This window comes from Metarhizium brunneum, chromosome 1 (assembly GCF_013426205.1).
Source record: "Metarhizium brunneum chromosome 1, complete sequence".
NCBI classification, from domain to species: domain Eukaryota; kingdom Fungi; phylum Ascomycota; class Sordariomycetes; order Hypocreales; family Clavicipitaceae; genus Metarhizium; species Metarhizium brunneum.
Genome location: NC_089422.1, coordinates 3059636 through 3081161, shown reverse-complemented (window position 1 = coordinate 3081161; position 21526 = coordinate 3059636). Strand labels below are relative to the sequence as shown.

The 21526-nt window shown below is 51.5% G+C and overlaps 5 protein-coding genes across 5 annotated transcripts; 2 read left to right on the top strand and 3 right to left on the bottom strand.

Moving 5' to 3' along the window:
* Positions 1 to 3976: 3976 nt before the first annotated feature.
* Positions 3977 to 4290, bottom strand: G6M90_00g009420 (uncharacterized protein; the record flags this gene model as incomplete). Its single annotated transcript, XM_066129668.1, has 3 exons — positions 3977 to 4016; positions 4104 to 4210; positions 4273 to 4290. The coding sequence occupies 3 exons, from the start codon at positions 4288 to 4290 to the stop codon at positions 3977 to 3979; spliced, it is 165 nt and encodes a 54-aa protein (XP_065985966.1).
* An 8337-nt stretch (positions 4291 to 12627) lies between these two features.
* AT326 (Isoflavipucine cluster transcription factor) lies at positions 12628 to 14158 on the bottom strand (the record flags this gene model as incomplete). Its single annotated transcript, XM_066129667.1, has 2 exons — positions 12628 to 13739; positions 13876 to 14158. The coding sequence occupies 2 exons, from the start codon at positions 14156 to 14158 to the stop codon at positions 12628 to 12630; spliced, it is 1395 nt and encodes a 464-aa protein (XP_065986125.1).
* Positions 14159 to 17040: 2882 nt separating this feature from the next.
* G6M90_00g009400 (uncharacterized protein) lies at positions 17041 to 18188 on the top strand (the record flags this gene model as incomplete). Its single annotated transcript, XM_014694087.1, has 3 exons — positions 17041 to 17326; positions 17383 to 17588; positions 17664 to 18188. 3 exons carry the CDS (start codon positions 17041 to 17043, stop codon positions 18186 to 18188), a joined length of 1017 nt encoding a protein of 338 aa, XP_014549573.1.
* Positions 18189 to 18408: 220 nt separating this feature from the next.
* Positions 18409 to 19274, bottom strand: SOD2 (Superoxide dismutase; the record flags this gene model as incomplete). The annotated part of the gene is made up of 3 exons (XM_014694088.1): positions 18409 to 18708; positions 18778 to 19043; positions 19154 to 19274. The coding sequence occupies 3 exons, from the start codon at positions 19272 to 19274 to the stop codon at positions 18409 to 18411; spliced, it is 687 nt and encodes a 228-aa protein (XP_014549574.1).
* Positions 19275 to 20534: 1260 nt separating this feature from the next.
* PSF3 (DNA replication complex GINS protein) lies at positions 20535 to 21131 on the top strand (the record flags this gene model as incomplete). The annotated part of the gene is made up of 2 exons (XM_014694089.1): positions 20535 to 20576; positions 20637 to 21131. The coding sequence occupies 2 exons, from the start codon at positions 20535 to 20537 to the stop codon at positions 21129 to 21131; spliced, it is 537 nt and encodes a 178-aa protein (XP_014549575.1).
* Positions 21132 to 21526: the final 395 nt, after the last annotated feature.

Genomic DNA, 21526 nt, shown 5'->3' with positions numbered 1-21526 from the left:
TGATACTCCAACCTTGTCGAGCGTCGTGGCGCGGCGCAAAAAAAAAAAGAAAGAAGAAAAGAAGACAAGGACGACTACGGATTACATGGGCGTCAATTGGCTTCCAGTCAGCCAGTCTCTCACCAGATGATCGACTGGCTTTGTCGTTTTGGCACTAAGAAACGAAGAAAAACAAGAAAAGAAAAAGCAAAACAAAGTCGTTTGCGCGGGTGCTTGGCCCAATGGTGTTCCGCTCAGGGCTACTTCATCGCATCCCTTCCACAGAAATCTCGGCATCATGACCACTTGTGGCCTCGCGCCGACCCAAGCGTAGTTTTCTCTCTTCGCTTCGCGCTGGCGGAGGGGGGATGGCGAAATGGATGTCCATCTATTATACGGAGTACATACATACTCTCTTGTAAGCGTGCTGGTGGATTCTTTGCTGCTGAGATGTGCGAAAATTGCGCACTCGACATTTTTGCTGCGTTTGGGACCCCGGCATCCGTTCCCTCCTTCATCACGCGGTATCGCCAAGCCGTCAACAGTCGGTTGGCAGGGTATGTACATGGGTAGCGTCGATTTGCCCTACGGAGCCGTTGGAACACGCCTCGGAGCCGCCCATGGCAGCAAAATGGCCTCACAGCCCCGGCGGGTGTTGCGCGTCGGGAAGGGAAGCCTCAACGCCATCATGCGGCTGCATCAGATCCCGGCTCACCGGGGACCGCAGGTGGTGAACTGGAACACTTGATTCCGATCAAGATGGCACGGCGCGGTTGCAGTCATCGTGGGAGAGCAAAAAGACAAGATGCAACACTCCTTACATATACATACTGCTTCATGTCCGAGATGCCGGGACCGACGAGACTCGGCTTCCAGGAGCCCGCTGCAGGTACCGGCACGAGAGAGAGAGCATTGCATGTCTATTTCTGACTGCTCGCCCACCGGGCCATGCGTGTTGACCTGGAGTTTGATACACAGCCGGGGCCGGCATGTCGGAAGTTGGACATGTTTCAACCCGCAGCGTGCGTCTCTCCAATGCTTTCTGTCAAATTAGGCAAAATGGCACCCTTCCCTGTGTACATCGACACCAAGACCAATAATACACTACGCCACGGACAAAAGCTGAAATGCAGCTCAGAACACCCCCTCCACTGCCAACACGTACATGTGTGTGTGTGTGTTTGTGTGTGTACGTATGTATGCAAGTGTGCGCATGTATGTACAGATAACTCGACCACTCCACAGTAAGATCGTGGCTTGCGCGCTTCTCCCTCCCGAGGCCGTCACACCGTGAGCTGGACGGCACGGGAGCCCAGGGGTTAATACGCGAATATCCCAGGATCGGCAGATGGCGCTGGATTCTTCGCAGCCTCCACGGAGCCTTAGACACGGGAAAGAAAAAGAGGCGAGGAAAGCCGACAGCCATCGGGGAGGGACGAGATGACAGCGGCGTTGGAGACATTAGAGGAACATTGAAGGGCACGAGGCGTCGGGCGGCCGCCGTGCCGCTCCGTCATCAAAGTAGTATACTATTTCTATTGTACACATGTACGTATACGCAGTCTGGAGACGGGACGAACACACATCCACATGCGGCTTGAGCTGGGCTCGAGCATGACCTGGCAAACAAGCAGAGGTTGCCGAGGCTGGCTGGCCGGCCATGAGCTGTCTCTGCACAGCCCTAAGGCCAGCAACAGGCCGGGCAAGCCTGCGGCTTCGGAACATTGAACGGGTCTCGTCCTGCTCGTATGCATATAGATACATGCATCTGAGCACACACGGCGATGGCTGCAGTAGGGCCAGAGTCCAAATGCTCCGGCGCCTGCTGGTTGGTGAGCGACCATCGTGACCAGGCGGCCCTGGCGAGCGAGGCATGCACGCCGCGCGAGTTCATCACCACATCCGTATACCGTACTACCACGATGCGTGGGGCCAGGAATTCCGCCGCGTCAAAGAAGGAAGCACAAGGTTGTGCGCCCACCGCTGTGTCCCCTCGGCGGAGAGGGCTTCAACAAGCCCGGATTCATCGTCACCTAGTGAACCATTGGGGCGGGAATCGGGGGCGCGGCCCGGGATAGTTTATTTTAAAATAGGACGCAGAGGGCAAAAGGAGCAGAAACAGGTTCAGAGAGAAGAGAAACGTCCGAGACATACTATCGAGCCGTGAGGCGCCCCAGCCGGCTGCTCGATATCAATGCTTTCCATCGCCGAGCATGTCTCGTGGTACGCAATTACACGCATATCGTGAGGGATCGGCACACTTGACAGCTACATGTATGTATTGACGGGGGCAAATCTGCGGCAGACAATCTTCAGCGCAAAAGGCAACCAAATGTCGACGAGTTCCATGGAATGTTCCTCCATCTTCTTACCGAGGCCGGCGCCTCCTCCGGCGTTCGCTTCGATATCGGCTCTTCCGCCCACTTTAAGTCTTGGGAGGTCGCGCAAGTTATTAGACGCTGACCGTCTTCCCAGACGTCGTGGGCAGTACTAGTAACACTGCCGCAATTTAATACTACTCCCGAGTGGTCCAGGACCTGTGGCACAAGCGCCTCGGGACTGCAGATGTGCATCTCGCCGCCCATGGGGCACTGAGCATCGGCAACCCAAGACCAGACGTGCTGCTCGGCCGCGTGGGCTGACTCAAGACCTTCAAGACATGGACCGGTGAGGCGGGCATCGCGCTCTAAGTGGCCGGCTACCGTGTAACCATTTTGCCCCCTTGGCCCCAAATTGGATAAGAACTGAGATTCGTATTCTTCTTCTTCCCATGTCTCAAATCGAGCGGCATCTGCGAGTGTTTAGGGATTTGCAGGTCCAGCCAACTGCTTATACAAAAGTCGTACGGAGTACACAACGACAAACGCCGTCTGGTCCTCGTCTGTTGGATCCTCGCCTTCCATGGCCCCATGCAAAAGCAGGGATACCTTGGCATAAATAAAGTGACAAAAGCCACGTTTCAGAGGACCACGACGTCCATGTCAAAATATGGCAAACGCAGCACGAACCAGAGGTGGGCTCCACGATGATGAAATCCTATCAATTGCAAAAACCGACTACGTGCGCCTGCCTGCCTTTGGCCGTATCGGTTCAAAAAAAAAAAAAACACACGACTGCCTTGTCTCTGCCACTGCGTTTCGGCTGCAGGTATCCCAGACCTGCTGGTGTCCAATAAGCCACTTGTCCCGGTCTCGCTCCCTCAACCTATCTATTCCGGTTCCACTGGCTCATTGCCAATGCCGATTCTGATGCAATGGAACCGCCAAGTAGGCCATGCTATCCCCTCGCGCGTGCAACTCTCGCAACAGGTACGGAGAGAAAAACGGACGGAGCAGAACAAAAACACTTGGCCACCCAGAACTAGCATGACAGCGCTGGCCAACAGCCCAAGACGTGTAGTGTAATCAAACATCCTTCCTCCTATTTTTATTAAAGGAGTAAAAAAAAAAATAGACGTAGTTTGCGCCCAGGAACTTTGCACTTCTTTCCATCCAAACCTGATATTCCTAATGCAATGTGTGACTGTGACCTAATCCTTGCGCCGAAAAAAAAGGGGATATATACCCGACTTCCTGTCCTGAGACGAACTTTTTAAACAATGTTGGATCCATGCGAAAGTTGAACCAAAATAAGAACAGAAGATTGCTGAGCCTTTACCCTTCCGATTGGTGCTGTATTACTGCACTCCAGGTTTGACAAGCGCATGCGCCGGCCACTAACGGGGCTGGTGTGTTGGCTAGGCCGACGATGATGGTTGGAACGGATGGATACAGATGCCGCGGATCGGGTATTTTTGGCCAGCGTGTAGTTACGTGTCCGTGTGCGTGTGCTGCTACCGTGCAGAAAGGTGATGGGGATACGAGGGCATCTTTGGTGCCGGCCGTTGAATTAATTTAGCCCACGGATGGTTGCTTGGCTGTTGTCGTTCTCGGCATGCAGCTGCGCACCACCCATTAGTATGTGACCAATGAATGACCAAGTTCAGCAGACGGGCATCTCAAATGACTTCGTAATACGCACAGCAAATGTCGTCGCCCCTGTTACAAAAGCATTAGCATCACAGTATCAGTCCAAGTGGCACCGTGGTCTCGACCCGAGTGCGCCTGTATCGTAGATGACCTTACCAGTACTGCTTGCTGACGATGGTGGGCGGACACCTCCGTTCCGTCTCGATATATTTGGAGCACCATGACTCAACGAGATGGTAGTGATGCTGACAGCTTAGCTCTTTCTACGCATCTACGTGGTTAGTACAGTAGAGTGTTGTGGTGTTATTCGCACAAGCGTACTCACGTAGATGTAGTTACACATTTTGGAATCAAGGGGCGGTAATCTCGGCACAAAGATGTCGTAAAGTTGGTGGTACAGATGCTTAAACCCTTGTTGTAATAGACAAGTCGGTGGTAGTCGAGGCAATATGTTTATGAGACCGGGTGACGGGAAGGGATCAGAGGCGTTACGAAGAGCAAGGAGGGTATGGCACAAAATGAATAGGCCAGTATAGTGATCAGCGAGGAAAGAATAATGGTCTCCAGAAACAAGACTTTTCAGCTTAGTAAAAGGCTCTCGAGGGCGGATTAGAATATTTAACTGTACAGATGCATAGGCAAAAGGCACCTCGTCCCTGGTGTTCTCCGTAGGCCTCATATATAAGCTCCGCGGCATCCAGGCCCTACTTATGAGGACCAGGCCGATGGGCCAGTTCTGCCAGTACTCCGCTTTGCCATGAGGCCTACCTACCCCCTGGACGGCCCATACCGACCAAGGTTTCTAGCGCCAGTTTGCTAGTTTTGAAAGCACGATGTATTACCAGGGTCAACAAACAGCAAGCAACGGCCACCACCAACTTCGGCAAGGGTGTCTACCCCGGCCCAGAAACCACACGCCCAGGACCCAGAGCAGAGGGGGGAGGGGTGGGCTCCAGCTCAATGGGCACTCCTTGGGAGTGGACCTTGCAGATGCCCAAGAGCCAGAGCCTCTTGTAATAGCCACTTTGTATCTGTACCAGAAGGAGTCCCAACGGTCAGACCCTGCACCATCCTCCTGTCATTCACTCGCCGACTCTGGTTTACCCCGTCAAGACAATTCCTTCAACTGGCCCATCGTCATAGCCAGAACTGGGCCCTTCCCAGGAGAAGACACAGGGCTGGGTGGGTAAGGACTGGTGTTGATGGGTTTTCTGGACCCAAACTGTTGCCTGCGAGACTTCCGCCACTCGACGTACCCGCCTCTCAGTTGGTTGTTGGGACCAGCTGGCTGATGCATCACTCTTTCTTGAGTCAAGGCCCCAAAGACTGTCACTGCGCATTCGTTGTTGTAATCGCAATGCCCCCAGCGTAGCTCAGAATGGGGCTAGAAACGTGTGTCGTGTGAGCCCAGGCAAGTCCTTAATAAAAGACACAAAAAACAAACGACCACCACCGCCAGTCATCTTGCATGGCACTCTTTCCCCAGCAGGCCAGGCTGCTGTTCCCACTTGTCTGGGAGGGACGTACGTAACATCGATTCGACTTGGATTTTGCAAAGTCCATGCATCGCGGCCTGTGATACTCAAGGCAGCTAACTGGTTCATCGGTGTCGAGCACTGCCAATCTGATCCCGCTGGCAAATTGGCTGCATAGTCATCTAGGATGTTTGTTATCGTGTTGTAGACGGACCTCTTGCAGTGCGTGGCGTGTCCTACCCAATTTGCGAGCAGACAGCTTCGGGGGTGGTGTGGCCGACCACCCGTCGTCGACACAAATATGGACCTAACTGATCAAAACCTGGACCGGTCTAGTGCTGTCTTGGACAGGATACTGCACGTCAGAGAGGGCGAGAGAAAAACTCGAAAAGAAATAAGGCTCCCGTGAGAAAGTGCATGACGTTGCGAGTGCCACAAAGATGGGCAGCGCAGCAGCCTGGACTCAATAGACCGTCGGTACTCGGTGCTGTGCTCCGATGTCTTCCGGTCCATCGATTTCGGCTTGCAACATGCGTGTCAAGACGCATCACGGCACCCTGGGCACGTGAAGGATTGGACTCGAATAGAGGCTCTGGTCTGTTGTGCTCGCCATCAGGACGATTCGTGGCCTTGGTGTCGATCAGCAGCAGTGCAACAGCAATTGTGCAAGACGAACCATGATCCCGAAGATCGGGCATCGCACAGCATCGATTGGCGCTTTGGGACGAACCTGGAGTTGAGGAGTAGGCGGAACTGTACCGAGTATTAAAGATAAGAGGCACTCTGGCATTTGTTGATACGTTTTATTTGCTCGTGTTCGGAATCAAACTTGTTCATTGGAGTCACGTCAATCTTCTCTCTTGCGGCCGGAAGATGCAGCTGGTACACCACTGTCAGCTGGTCGCTCCTTCCCTCTGGCTGACCACCCCTCTGGTCTTGAGGCAGATCCGTTGCGTCGACAACGTCAAGCCTCATTCATTTCTGCCCAAACCGTCATTTGATCTTGTTAATCTTCATCATACATAGGATAACCTGTCACCTCATTGCTATAAGGTCCTCACCTTTCAGCCCGTCACGTGGCGGTATTATGCTTCGTTGATGTCTTAAGATGCCCGAACCACACCCCCAATGTCCGGCTGACGCGAGTTGCACCGTCACGGACCCCGATTTTAAAGAATAGTACTTGCATCGTTGGGCAGAGGCCATGCCTATCAAAAGAATTCTTTGAGCAGCGCTCCGCACCGGGCCTGCAATTCGACAGGTTTCCTTTCTAGTTGACGACCTCGACCAGCCCACAACGTACCACCCCGAGTTCGCCGGGATGGCCACACAAGTCAGTTTCGATATCGTCTGGTCCTTGACAGTTGTTGTTGGGGCCATGACATGGAGCTCCCCACCATGCTTTTGGCCATTAGCTTCGTCTGCTCTACTCGGTATTGCTGACCTACTGACCAAGTCGGCGTATGTCCGAATACTGTCCAAGCGACGGTGTGATGCTCGCCCCTAGAATGCGCAGGAGTAGAGTTAATTTTCTCCTGCCAAATTCTGCGGCGAGCAAACGGTTTCCATAATTTCAAGCATCACGGTTCCAAGGGTTCCCCCTGCCATTTATCTTGAAGGGCACATAATATGTTCAATCCGAAGTATGCTGTGGGTAGACGACGAGCAATACATCGACTTTCGGAATGCATACGTGAGGAGTGCGTGTATTTTGAGTTGTTACATCCCGGAATCCGTCAATTTTTTTTTTTTGAAAGTCAAGTTTCTGCAGTTGTTCGACGCTATCTGACAACCTACAACCGTGTCTGAGCTATACACGACCAACTATTTCATTTCCAGTATGATTCATCATCTGATATAATCATAGCTAGGGGATGGTAATAACAATCCAGTCTGCAATGCATACCTGACACACAACAGTCGGTTGGATCTGGGACTTTCCTCACGCTACTCGGAGATCTTTGTCTAACTCAAAATATTCCACCACGCCATGTGTTGAAATGTGGTGCCAGACTGGAAGTGGCCCCGCTGAGGCGACCAAGTTTTTTTCGTAAACTTCAAGCTGACGGCAGGATGGCATCCAAAAGAAGGGCACTATGACGACTGATCCGCGATAGTTTGGGATCTGATTGCCATTGGGCAACCAGCATACTCCCTGTAACTATTCCGACCGCCTTCCTCATGGAGGAACCGGTGAAGCTGGGCGATCGTTGGCCGCCAGCCAATAGTGCAAGAATGAGTACCAAAACACGTCTATCAGTGTAAGTTATAGTACGTTTATCGTGCCCGGGCTGACTGTATGACATCATAATACTGCACCATAGTTGACAGCTATTCGGAAAGTCAGATTCGACCGCGACGTAGTCGAACTGGTATGCGTCCGGTCCGGCTTGTGAGGTTAAAGCTTAGCTACAACACCAGTCTCTCTGTGGCTATGGAAACCGAAATCGAACAGCTCGTGGCCGCTTGATACCGGCAGCCGCAGTCCATCAATGGGAGCGCCCCTCAGGATCTACATACCGTTGCTCCTTGACAAATATTAATTATTCTGCAAGGCTTGGATCATGTATGCGCACTGCCAGCCATTTTTGTCAACCTTGCAGCGGTCTCACAGAATCCATGGAATTTCAAGCATCACTGGAATCTATATTGCCCACTTCATCAAGGGCTGCGATACTATACAACACAACAACATACTGTACATACTCTTCGTACCAGTAATGCTCAAAAATAGCGTTTAGTGTCAAAACCAAGAGGCACTAGTTGGCCCCGACGCTACGGCTCGGTCCATCCGCCGCGGCGGGTCAGTGACCCAGGTTGACGAAGTTATCTGCCACTTGACCGAATCATGGCTCCTCGGTGGCGTCCCTGGTCGCTACAAGCCGCGACACCGTCGACTCCCTATTTGCTAGAACACACGGCGCAGTTGTGATAGAGCGTTTCCAAGGGCTCAAACTTGGGCCCTGACCAGCAAGGTTGTCTGGGGTCGGTAACAGTAGACCAATCAACATCGCCCCAGGTCCACGTCTCTGGTTTTTCAATGTTAAGACCAGGGCTACCGTGGCTAGTCCACTTACTAGTTGCCAACGGGTGAGTTGCAGCCGTCGCACGACGTCAGTGCCGCCAGCACAACTCTTCTCCCGTCTTGCCATTTTATTGCTCCGTATATTGTACATATTCAGGGGGGGTAGCTGAAGCCAATGCCGGTGCCCTGCTGCCGTGGCTGCGTTCATGCAAAACGCGGAGCATATTTTTTGGAACACGTGCTACGTTGTTGGGAGCAAGTGGTACTGGCACGTCATGGTTGCCGCTTCTTCAGATCGCTTCATGATGCTGCTTCTCAAGTATTATGCCTGGCATCAAAGGTCCATTGAACGGGCCCCCGCAGGCCACCTGCCTATGGCCTAGGACCTGGGAGCCTTTCTAGCCGACTTGAACCTAGTGGACCGGTGGTAAGGGTCCTGGTTCCATGACGGGATCTGTCAGAACAGCATACGCCGAAGCCCCTGTTACTCCCCAGATGGCTCTGGACGCTGGCGCAAAAAGTGACCTTGATTCGTTTCTGCTCTTCAAAGGAATGGTCGGTCTTACGGTAGCAGAGTACAGGGCTCAAGGATCCGACTATCAAGACGGAATGGCATCAAGCAGTGCCGCACCGGACGATTTGGCTTTGCTCTCTCCGGTTTCACTCGTCTGATACGGCGACAGTGTACCTCGGTACCTAAGTTTCTTGGGCAAGTGTTGTTGTCTCAAAAGTGGAGGCGGTAGCAAAGGTACGCAGCGACTTGGTGTTTGGTGTCGCTCCGAATATTCTTTACCGAGAAGACACCTCTTGAGTTCCCCATTTAATTCATAGGCACACACGTGGGGAGCATGTAAAAGAACCCTTGCCATCTTGAAGTGTTCGGCTAAAAAGGACGACTGCAGTCTTTGAACAGGATTCTCGCTGGCTCCAAGCTGGCTGGGTTCAAATGCGGTATACTCCGTACGCATTACTGAGAGACTCTATGGGAACCAGGCTTGAAACAAACCTTGGCTGAACATCTTCAAGGTACCAGGCAACCTGGGCAATTTGTGGAATGTGGACGACAATACAATAGGCACCCAGACACGGAGTAAACGTCCATATGTCCATAAGCCTTTGATGACGCTACTTGTACCAATACCTGGGAACATGAGGTCCCCGATCGAGCCCGACAACCTGGTTGTTGGTAGTCTTGTCTCTCGATGCTGGTTTCGAGGACTAGATCAAATTAAATATCCTGGTACTGTATATTGGACGCCGAGCGGGCAGTCAGTCAGTGACCAGTTGTCTGAGACATGCCTCGTCGAAGCAACTGTGACTGCTCGGGTTTTGCTTTCTTTTCCCTCCTTCTTTCTTTCTTCCTTCCCATATTGTATATTCTATGTGCATGAAGTACGGAGTAGTGCAGTGCCATTGCTAGAAGAAAGTGGTCACCTCCAGTCTCTCCACATGTCCTCTATCATTGAGACGAGAAAGGTATTGATTGCCTAGCACGCCAGAACTTCACACAGTTCAGGCCGCAGATACGTTTGTCTAGAGGGAAGCATTTTAATTCTGGCGTGAAAGCCACTGAAATTGGATCGTGAGAACTCTTCTGAGTCGTATCATGCTGTCCTATAAGAGAGAACCATCTTTACTAGTCCTTGATTCGGCGGCCAAATAACTTTGAACCTTGCATACGCCCGACATCATCTCCAAGGCAGTGTAAGTGCAGACTTGGTGAAACCAACTTGTAAACTAGAGTGGGAGGTGTGCTCACTTACAAAAGATATACGTGCATACATATCCGCCTTGATAATGAAATTCACAGGCGATATGGTTGGCTTGGTGTTTACGACTTCACGCTTATTCCTTGCACTGTCATCTGCCTGGCACTCAGCTACCTGAGACTTGGAATTGTCGAGATAGTCGAGTACGGAGAATCTACTATCAAAATACAAGGGATAGCGGTTCAAATGTAAGACAGAACAAAACGGTATGTTGAGAGGATCCTTAGCTGTCATTTGTTCTGAGGCTCAAAAGATGCCAAGATCTGACTTATAAAGACAGAAAACGCCCATCAAGAAACAAATGCCACTCTCTCTCAGGCATTGTAGTAGAAGACGCGTTGCATCTCGACAGACCGAGTCCAAATTTCCTAGATCACCAATAGGCCGGCAGCAGAGGCGGGAGAATACACACGGGCAGCATCTTTGACCTGCTTAGCAACACTATTGTCACAGGCTATGGCCAAGCAATTCCCAACCAGTTGTGGTATGTCAGGCTTGATATGTCATGGACGTTCGAAAGAGGGGGTGTGCAAACTGGAGGAACTGCATACCAGGGTCGTTTACGGAGTAGTCTGTATGGCTTGTTTGAATCACATCAGCTGCGAACCGTTCCTGCGGCTGCATCCTCCTTCAAGACCTTCTTGTCTGGAACACGCCCCCCCAGAGTTGCAACGACCCGCCAACAATGGCTTGTGTTGCGACATTTCCGGTCGTTGACGATTGCGTCTTTGAGGCCAATGGCGAATTCTAAGTGACGACCTTTGCAAGCCGTGCAGAAATCCCTCTCGGGATATCGCAGTCCCCATGGTGCCGCTTACAAGAGAAGGGCCAAAAAGAAAAAAACGTAATCACGCCGCTCAGAAGAATAGTCTCTCATAAGACCGTGCTGCCATTGAGGCTCCGCTCGGCTAGGCATTCTCTTCAGCAAAAATGGATCGCATCATGGGCTTGAAATGTGACGAAATGTATCAGGCGTTTTGCCGATCTTCTTCCCTTCTTCCACGTCCAAGACATGATAATTACCAAACAGGCATGCATAAGAATTTGCTTGGGTCTAGCCAGGAAAGCTCGCATTTCCCACTGGCCGCCGCCCTGAAATCAATAACAAACGGCCCCCATTCTTCGCCCTGGCCTGCCTTAACACCCCTCTTAACGCCTGCCTTCCACACCGTAACTCTTAATGTTTGCTACTACCCGTGGTCTTGGTGGCGGACGAAGTGATGGGAGGCATGGCTATCGCGGCAAAAAGAGGGCTGGGCTGAGTCCCACATTGTCAATTTGGGGGCTCCCGTCTGATTATTCTTTACCTAGGACTAATAGGCTTGGCGGCCATGGCAGGCATTGTAAGCAGTCGATATGTATGTGCGTACTCCGTACATACACGAAATACCCAAGTCCTTGTTGATGGGCTCTATTTTTAGTCATCTGCAGAGGCTTTGACATTTGTCTCACAGAAAGCAGTTCAGACGGCGCCCATTGGAGTTTGTCAACCTTGACCCAAAGGGAACAAAAAATTACAAGGCTTTTTGGCAACGGTGACGACTTAGAACGTCCGCGGCTTCGGACGGACGGATCGCCTAGCTCCCGGCAATAGTACATCGCCAAGCCAGCCGGGCATCACATTGGTCGCGAGAATATACGTACTACATACATATGGAAAGCTCAATGCGCATGTTTCACATCTTCATCCAACGTGGGGATTCTCTCGGTAGTTTTACGACGGCAATTGAGCTGTATCCGGCATACTCCGTACACTGGACCGAACGCCGTGGGTGGGGGAACGCGTGTATTTCGGCAGCTCAAAAGGCGATCAAGGTCCAAACAGGCGGCGCATCTCTACTTTTGGCCCCAAGTCGCGCTGAAAAGCCGTGCGCCAACTGAAAGTGCTTGTGTCCTGGCTTGCGCCTCGTCGCAGACCTCGAATGATTTTGACTTTGGGAGCGCTTGGCGCGGAACTGCCATCTGGTCACGCGAGGCTGCCCTCAAACCAATTACGTCCCGGTATGGATTTCTGTCAATGTTTGTCGCCTTGATTCAGTCATGTGCCTACCGAGTTCGTATTGATCTTCCAGGGCGGTGTGTGTCATGGGGAGATTGCACCACGAAAGTGCAACTCTATGATAGTTATACAATACGAGAGGACAACGGACCCTTTTTTGTAACTAATCTCACCATTAGTGTATTACTGTTTCACTCCTTTCTAGGGACATTTTGTGGTAGGCGAGCGCCATGTGCAAACAGAGGCGGTGATTCGGATTGTGCCAGTCTCTACTAGACTACTGACGTATAACCTTCAACTAAATTTACCCAACTACCTCTTTGAAAGCAGTTTTATCCCCAAAATGGCAGATATACATGCATCTGTATCGTTTACACCGTACCGATTTCCAACTCATCATCAAACACTATGTCTAAGGGTTTAGAAAGGCCTCAATTTCATCCCGCAACTCGGCGAGATGCTTCCCAAGGCTCTCCTCCTTCGTCTTGACAGCTCGAAAAGAAATGTCCACCACATCTGAAAACATTGACTTGCCACTCCCACCGTCTTCAGATACCCCTTTGCTTCCACCGCCATTGCTCAAGGCAGGATCCAAGGCCGCAGTCGCCACTCGGAGACGAGCGAGAAACTCCTCTGCCAACTGGATAGTAAGAGACATCTGCAATGATGGAGAAGGGTCCACGGCAAAAGACCCAACTTGGACGTCAGGAAGTCTCCAGAATCGGAAGAGAGCTTCCGAATCAACTTGAGACAGTTCCATGCGAACCAGACTGAACACCTTTTGATACATGTCGAGCAGGCGGACATATATCGAGAGAACAAACATGGAGTTTCCGGGGTCAGAGTTGTCCATTCTGGTTGCAGAAGCGCCTACTCCTGCCGACAACCGGTCGAGGACATCAGCCACTCGTCGAGTAAGCTTGAACATCTCATCAATTGGAAACCCCTGGTTGGCAAACGCTTCATCATTTGATCTGCCCAGGGTGTCAAAATTACATGCTGCCGGTTGCTGCTGGGGCAAGACAGACGCAAGGTCCAATAGCCGAGAATTGATTTCAGATAATTGCGCCATCCAGTGTATACTTGGGGGGTCTATGTGTGTGGCTGGTGCGTTTGCGATCTGGCGTAACGCAATTTGCCTCGGTCGGTTTCTAAGACGGGGCCTTCTGCGCTTTTCTGCAAGAGACTGACTGTGAGGAGTCTCTGTCAGACTCAGTGTAGGAACGGCTGATTGAAACCCGCTGTTGTCTCCGGGTTGGAAAGATGTTGGCGTAGCGTGGAATGCTTCGGCGGCTTGATTCAACTGCTGATCCCAAGGGTCTGGGAACGTGGGGACAGGCTGAAAGGTGTCAAGACCTCCTGGAACTGAGTTGTGTGGCAGGGAAGCGGCTGGAGGGGGCGAAAAGAAGTTGAGGTTCTCAATCTGGCTAAAATCAAAGTCTGCTGGTTCCAACGATGCCTCAGTGGCGACGACACTCTGCTTCTCAGACAATGTGTCCTCGGCCTGCTGATTGATTGGTATTCCTATAGACGAGAAGGGGCTATTAGAATAGCTGCACAATACAATGTCATATCATTGTGGTTTCAAGGTAATATAACATGCCTTGTTCTCCTGAAAGCAGACCCAACTCACAAGCTGTCCTTCGACGCTTGGGCGAACGCCTGCCGACAGGGGGCTTTGACACTGGCGTAGAATATGCTGATGGTTGTGTTTGAGGTTTCTGTTGATTCTGATATGGGGTTCTTTGCTGCTGGCGTTGGTATTGCTGGCCGTGCTGCTGTTGCTGCTTCTTATAGCGAAGAGAGGGACTTGATTTGCACTCGGTCTGAAGTCTGACACAGCGTTCGCAGGCCTCGTCGCCGACTCGTTTACAGCTCAGCTTCTGGGAGTGGCAACGGTCGCAAGCTTTCCTAATAATGCTATCGGCCATGGTAATAGCCATATTTTCGGAAACCAGAAGGGCTGGTGAGAGACATGTGGAAGTTTAAGAAGACATTGCCGAAATGTGAGAAACTCCTTGCCCTTGCACCACTCCAATAATTTTCTCGCCTTGACTCTACGCGTGAGACAGGAGTCGGCGAAATCATTGGTTACCGAGAAAGCGTTTAGAGAGATGCAGAACTCCGTGGCCCTGGGCCTGGCCAGTTCGTTTCCGGTGATGTTGACGCTGTGTTGACGCTTTCCAAATTTGGCGTGCTCATCAAAACTTCTAGCTCTGTGAAACGTCTGAGATCCGGCGTTTTGGATAGGATGAGACAAAGTAGCCAGGCTTTTTCTCCATGCAATGCGGACTGAAATGTTGGGGGTTCAAAGCGCCGCCCAGTTCGCTTACCAAACTGTCGGTTCAAGATGAGCAAACGCAGGCTAGTCTTCCCGTTCCTTCGTATACCAGTGACACAAGAAACCATGCTCGAATATCTTCACTGGCGTACCGACCCAATGGATCGGTGTTTCAAGGTGTCCGAACAGCGGGTCTGCGGAAGACCCAAGATCAACCTCAGGTAAGCTTTTGTGAGTTTAATGTCGCCCCCAGCCATCTGCATAGATATGTATGGACTTGCGTAACGTTACCCAGAGCAAAATTACATTGCATCGCAAATAGCGATATCTCGTGTTGTGCTCTCATCCAGCACTGACATATAGCCACTATAAAAGTTGGACACTATACTGCATAAACACATTTCTGGGATATCAGGTGCTGGAAACAGAGGATTACCATCGCCGAATTACTCTTGTATAACATCTGGGAAACCTTGATGCCGTCATTCCGCACGGGAAGCGGATTTCGGCAATGAGCCGTTTCTGTGTTGTGGAACCAAGGTTTCCGGGTTCAAGGAGCTCGTCAATTTGCCTGCCCATATCCCTTCGAATCCGTTGGGGAAATTTAAGTACCTGAAGACGGGACGCCACACCTGAGTATATACGAACAGGGACAGCCGCGCAATCCCCAGAATTATATGCCATTGTATGGTTGGCTGGAAACTGAAATGCGGCAGTACTTCATTCCTGCAGAGGTGATATCCGGGTGACTTGACTTGGTCAAGCACAATTTGCCTCTTGATGCACATAAGCGTCAAGATTCATCTCGGTATATAGGAAAGTACGTCGAGGTTGAAGAGCCTACTATGAGTATCAGATGTAGATTCTTAAGAGCGTCAAAATTTTCATCCTTACGCAGGGTCATAGGCTCCAAATGATTTTCAGAGAAAATGCTGCTGTTCATCCTTTTCAAAGCCGTCGAATGTCAAAAGAGCTGCCAGCGTTCAGGGTTCAAGTAGGATGCTTTCGTACTTCCAAAGGCCGAGTACAGCACAGCATTGACAGACAAGCCCAGGCTTTCGGTTTCGGCAAGGTGAGCTTTGCGGATGCCGTATGAGAATTTCATGGGACCAAGAAGCGAGCGGCGTTGGAGGATAGACGCAAGATAACGCCTCACAGATTGAAGTCCAGAAGTTCGAGCCAGAGAGGGCGGTGAGGATGCCAGTAACCGCCTTCAAGTGTAACAACGGCAGCACGGTAACGCATGCAGTCGACATCCGAACCTAAATTCGGCATTTGTGCGATGGATTTTAATCTAGTTTGAGCCCATAAGTCTCATTCAACGTGAGCGCCATTAATGAACTGCCAGCCTGGCCATGTGCATCTGATCTAGACCAGGGCCGTTTACACGTTCCACAGGCGGCGTAGATTAATCTCATTCCGAAGTGTCGGCGTTCGGGGGTTAGGGATGAGTTCTGAGAACCGTTTTAACATGCCGAAAGTTCGATCGATGGTCTATGCGACTCTTTTCATCATCGCGAATTCAATAAACTTCAAAATCCAGCTTCCACTATTCCATTCATTTCAAATTTGACGTGCCCCAAGCCCCAGCATTCATTGTTCCAGTAGTCTTCGCAGTGTTTGATGATCGTCTGCAGTGGCTCGACAGCTCGGCAGACTTGAGGCTAGAATGAGTATCAATAGCTCGGGACATTAATCTGTCTTGATATCATCATGGCTCAATATTCTACCAACTGGTTATCACCAACCGTGGCTTAATTCACATCTTTTTAGCCGAAGAAAATCATCCCACAAAGTAGCGACCAGGCAATCTGTACCGGTGTGTAGATCAGCCCGTTTCCTGAGATTTGGATCTGTTGATCACGACTCACCACCAGTAGATGGTGCAGTCAGCAAAGTCAGAGGGCATCTGAGTTCCGGTTGTCCTCTGGGTTGTCTTGATAACGCCGCCGACGGGTGGCAATCATCGACCGGCCGTTGACGTTCAAGGTGGTTGATGACACATGCTGCAAACCATGGATGAAAGTGACGTATTCAAAAGCCGCAAGACTTGAGCACTGTCGCGGTGGTAGCGAATTAACGATGGTGATGTCTAGCTAACATTGAACAAAGGACGCCGCACCTATCCAGAATTGACGTCAGTATTCGATGGTTGTTTCGACCACGCTTCAAAAGACCTTGTGACTAGAGTCTAGGAAGTAGTTTAAGAGAGGCGGAGATGCTTTGTAGAGCTCACCAATATTAAGACCGAAATGCAAATTACTTGGTCTGGATATGCTGAGGACATGTGCTGCAGGTGCCAGGGAAATCAAGGTCCAAGAAGGTACGGGGCCTGGCAAGTGACTGGCACCTGCCGCCAGCTGCATTCCATGTTTCCACCCGGCAAACAATTAAAGCCTCAAATGCTGACATTGGCAGTCTTTTCAGTATCGTCATAAATTCTGCGGCCAACCTCGTCTTGCAGGGCTTTTGGGGATTCTCGATGCACGTCTCCTCCCGAAGTGTGTTTGGGCATCAGAAAAGTCTGATTCCTCATCTACTGCAATGGCGATGAACCCCGAACGGGAGAAAATGCTCAGAGATGCTTCCGCCAAAGAAATCGAGCTTCCAAATCCGCCACGCGTCAAGTGCATTCGCATCACCGGCTCAAACGTTGTAGCACTGAAGGATACAAATGCTGCCAGGCCCAAGCCGGATCGTCCCGATGCAACTAAGACGTCCGCTACTACATCACGAAAACGATCCCGCGACTTGCTCGAGCAAGAAAACCTGGGAGATGTTGCATTTGATTACCGGCTCCGTCGACAACATGCTGCCCTTTTCCCTCTCCGTATGTGATTTCAGCACCATGTTCAGCTTCTAGACCCATCTAACCCTGTCGCACAGCGCCTCCCCCTAGCCATCACACGACATATCTCACAAGCCTGCTTCAAGGCTGGCTGTTGCGGCTGACCTTGGAGCCAAAGCCGACCAAAAAGTCTGTTCCTGCAGTTTCCACACACACGGACCAAATCACGAGCGTCGGACTGCTTGTAAACGAACTAATGCGCCGAATGGGACTTCCAGTGCTGCGTCTGCCTACGTTGAACGAAGTCAGCCAGCTTGCCCCTGCACATGAATACTCCATAGACCGCGTGGCACATGGCTCACGGCTGGAAGATATTTAGAAATGTCTTTCAGCTTCGCAGAAATATGATATAGCCCGTCAGGTTCGAAAATTTGTCACACAATTACGGAAGACTCCACGGCAAAACGCGCAGCTGGGGTCTATTGCCTCTGGGAAATGTTCCCTCATGCTGGACAAGCATCAAAACAACACCCACTGGGCTGTGCGGCTAAACCCTACTCACAGCATGTTTATAGCATTTCTTATGTCGTCCTTTTACGCCACAGTTCCCAGTTCTGTTGGTGCTGCACTTGCTGAGCAACTTAGGCGCGAATCTCCGCTTGTCATGTCGCATGGCGACATTTGCCCCAAGAATATAATAGTTGACAAGTCCCAAATCATTGCCATTATGGGCTGGGACTGTGCAGGCTGGTATCCAGACTGGTGGGAATATGTAAAGTTTTTCGAAGCCCGCACCAGTGACAAGAATTCTGATTGGTATGAGTATGCAAGCGAAATCTTCTGTGAAGAATTTCCCGCCGAGTTGGCAGCATACCAAGGAGTCGTTCGATGCCAGCTCCCCTAGCACAATGACGTCAAGAGCGTCTGCTCGAGTTTCTTTGGGGCCAATGCTGAAATTCGGAACTTATACTTCTAATGGTGCTGCTGTTAGCCTCGATTGATAACAGAGCACGAAACATGGGGTTTTGTGACGACTGGCGAGCTACGCGCACATTGAGTATTGTCACCAAGGTGTATATATTACATATATTCAGCTACATTCGTCACATGTCAAACACTGCTTTTCATTTTTCAAACCGCTTGGAAACCGTGCTCCAGTTGATGACCTCCCAGATGGCACTGAAATACTCAGCCTTGCGATTCTGGTACTGCAAGTAGTAAGCATGCTCCCAGGCGTCAATACCCAGGAGAGGCTCAAAGTTGCCAACGACGGGATCCTGGTTGGCACGAGTAACAAGAGACAGTGTGCCCGAGGTCTTGTCTTTGACGAGCCAGGCCCAGCCAGAGCCTTGGATGCCAGCAAGAGTCGCGTTGGTCTGCTTCTTCAAGTTTTCGAACGACCCGAAATCTTCATTGATGGCGGTCTACGCGAACGAGCAATTGTCAGTATTCACGTGCGCCCCCAGAGGCTGACGAGGGCTAGGTCGACATACCAAAAGTTTACCCTCGGGCTCACCACCACCGCCCTTTCCATTGGGGGCCAGGTTCTCCCAGAAAAGGGAGTGGTTAACGTGGCCACCACCGTGGAAGTTCAGAAGAGGACCTTGAGCAGCGGCCGCTTTGGTGTCGTTCGTGGAAAGGGCCTCAGCAAGCACCTCGCTGGCGGCATTGAAGCTGTTCACATAGGTTTGGTGGTGCTTGGAATGATGGAGCTCCATGATCTGGCCGGAGATGAAGGGCTCGAGAGCGGCATAATCGTCTATTGGGGGCAATCAATCGCGCAAGGAATTAGCGACATTTGTTCCTCCAGCCATACACGTCGGTGCGAGAACCATGCGGATGCGACGGAGCCAACTGGGATAGACTTACAGGGAAGATCAGGCAGAGTGGCCTTGCCACGGACGAAGCTTGTGCTAGCCATGGCCATGGGCTTAGCGGCACGCAGGCCGGCCCTCACAACGGGCGTGGTGCGAAGAAGCGCTGATGACATGGTGGGTTCTGTGTTTGACAACGACGAGTCTGTTAGCTTGCGGAGGGAGAGACACCTTTGAGAGAGATGCGATGGAGGTGGCAGGAATGAGGGCGATTGGACTCAGAGGTCGGGACTGGTGACGGATGCAGGCTGAAGGTTGATGTTTAATAGGGACTCGACGTATGGCTTACCAATTGGAGCAGGGTGGGTGGTGGAAGGGAAGAGGTGGATGATGTCAAAAAGTTGGGGACAGGAGCTTTCGGATAGCCGAGCTTCGAGGTGCTGGAGCTTGGATTGCGTCGGGTGCATCAGCCCGTCGTCACTGTGGGTGGGTGACGCTAAACGTCGGCAGCAGCTGGGCTGGTTGGCCTGTTGCGGAAAGGCTGGTGTTGTGGCTGGTGTGGCTTGACCGGAATTGAGAAAGCTGTTACAGACATGGGCTACCCAAGGAAGTACCTAAGTAGGTATTGAGTTGGTTATTCGATAAGCTCAATTAAATTTGGAAAGATGTCTGTTTGGTCCCTTGCGTGTGCCCAACGTTCTTTTGTTGTCTTTGGCCTCGAGCTGTTGTTGATGGAGTTGGCCACGGTTCTGACGACACTTGGGCAGGCAGCCACCGTAGGCTATTCGGCTCAATACAGAAAGCTGTTCAAGTTCAAGCACGTCCTTGGCACGACTCAGCTCGTCACCAGCCTAGTGCAATTATGAATAAATTATAAAAAGGCAATTCCTAGACCTCGGCCTTTCTATGCAATGCCGAGCCGCGAGGCGGAATATAATGCTCTGTCTGCCAGCTTTTAGGTAAACTAGCCGATCGGAGGCGAGCGCAGGTCCGAGCCGACGTCAAGACCTTGGCGGGTGAAATCCAGGGCGACGCCCTTGACTCATTTTTAATACGTTTGTCTTTGTATCTGAAACACGGGCACCTTGAAGATGGCCGTTATTTTTCTGTAGAATAAGGCGTTGTAGTTTGCACGAAACATTCAGCAGCGAGATTCACGTCTGCCGTGTAACAGAGCTCCAGGCAGTCTGTGCTTGGCAATGACGACACTGCCACTGCCGAAGCAAACAGCGCGCCAGTGCCGTGACAGGCGTTAGTAATCACATCAAGCTGTCGCTGCCCAGACGCGTGTGGACCACTGGACACCAATTGGTATCTCAAGCTGGACTGTGGAGGGGCCAAGTCGCGGTGCATCCATCGCATGTTGATTGATCCCACCAACCGAGACCTCTGTAGACGAAGCTTCTTCCATTGGCAATGCCGCATCGCCATTCATAATGTCGTACTACGACGTGGATGCTATCCTCACAGACGCAGAGGTACCCATGGACTCTCAATGACAACTCGCGGTGCCAACCTGTCCAGCTGACCCTCCGCAGAAAGTCCCCTGCCAGTTCGAGCTCGATGTCCCCTACCTAGGCCACCTCGACAACTCCTCCGGCCTCAAGCCCGGCACGCCGCTCTCCCTGCCCCTCTGGCTTGCCGAAATGCTCGCGCTCGCCTCCGCCGGCGAAGACTCAAAGGCTCCCCTGACGCTGAACCTGCCGCCCTGCCTGTCCGACCAAGTCATCAACGCGTTGAAGGCCGACCCGCGGGCGGTTGCGCTGCGTGACCAGAGCCCGCATTTTTACGGAGTTGGCGTCAGGATGTTGGATTTGTTCGACGAGAGGGAGCTGGGTGCCGTGCTGAGGACCACGTTTGTCGTGAGGGCCAACGATGTTGGACTGCATGCGAGGAAGGCCGAGGACTCTGTAGGCGGCCAGGGGGAGGAGTTTCTGAGGGGCCTGGATGAGTGGGAGAGGAATCTGTTTCGGAGGGGCCACGAGGGCGTAAGGGGGGCCAAGGAATGGACTGAAAAGGTGAAAAGGCTGTGATTTTCTTTCTTTCTTTCTTTCTTTTTTGGAGTTGGGCTTGGGTTCGGGCTTTGCATGGTTTGCATTTACACGGTGGGATATTTTGGGAAGTAAAAGAAGCAGTCATTGAGCGATGCCCCAGTGGTACTTGATAATGCATGAATGGAGAATGATTATTCACAGTTGGTTTGCAGAGACACGGACATGGACAGTACCGAGGAATATATGTATTTGACATGCGATTAGGCAGCTCGCAGCGTACTATTTGATGCCAGCATCTATCTCACCAGAATATCCCGTTCTTTTGCGTCCCTCCACCCCAACACCGTCTCCAGCTTCAACAGCAACACCGTCACCAACCCCAGCGCCATCCACCCCAATGTGACCAACATGTCACTCAACTCCAAGAAAAGGAA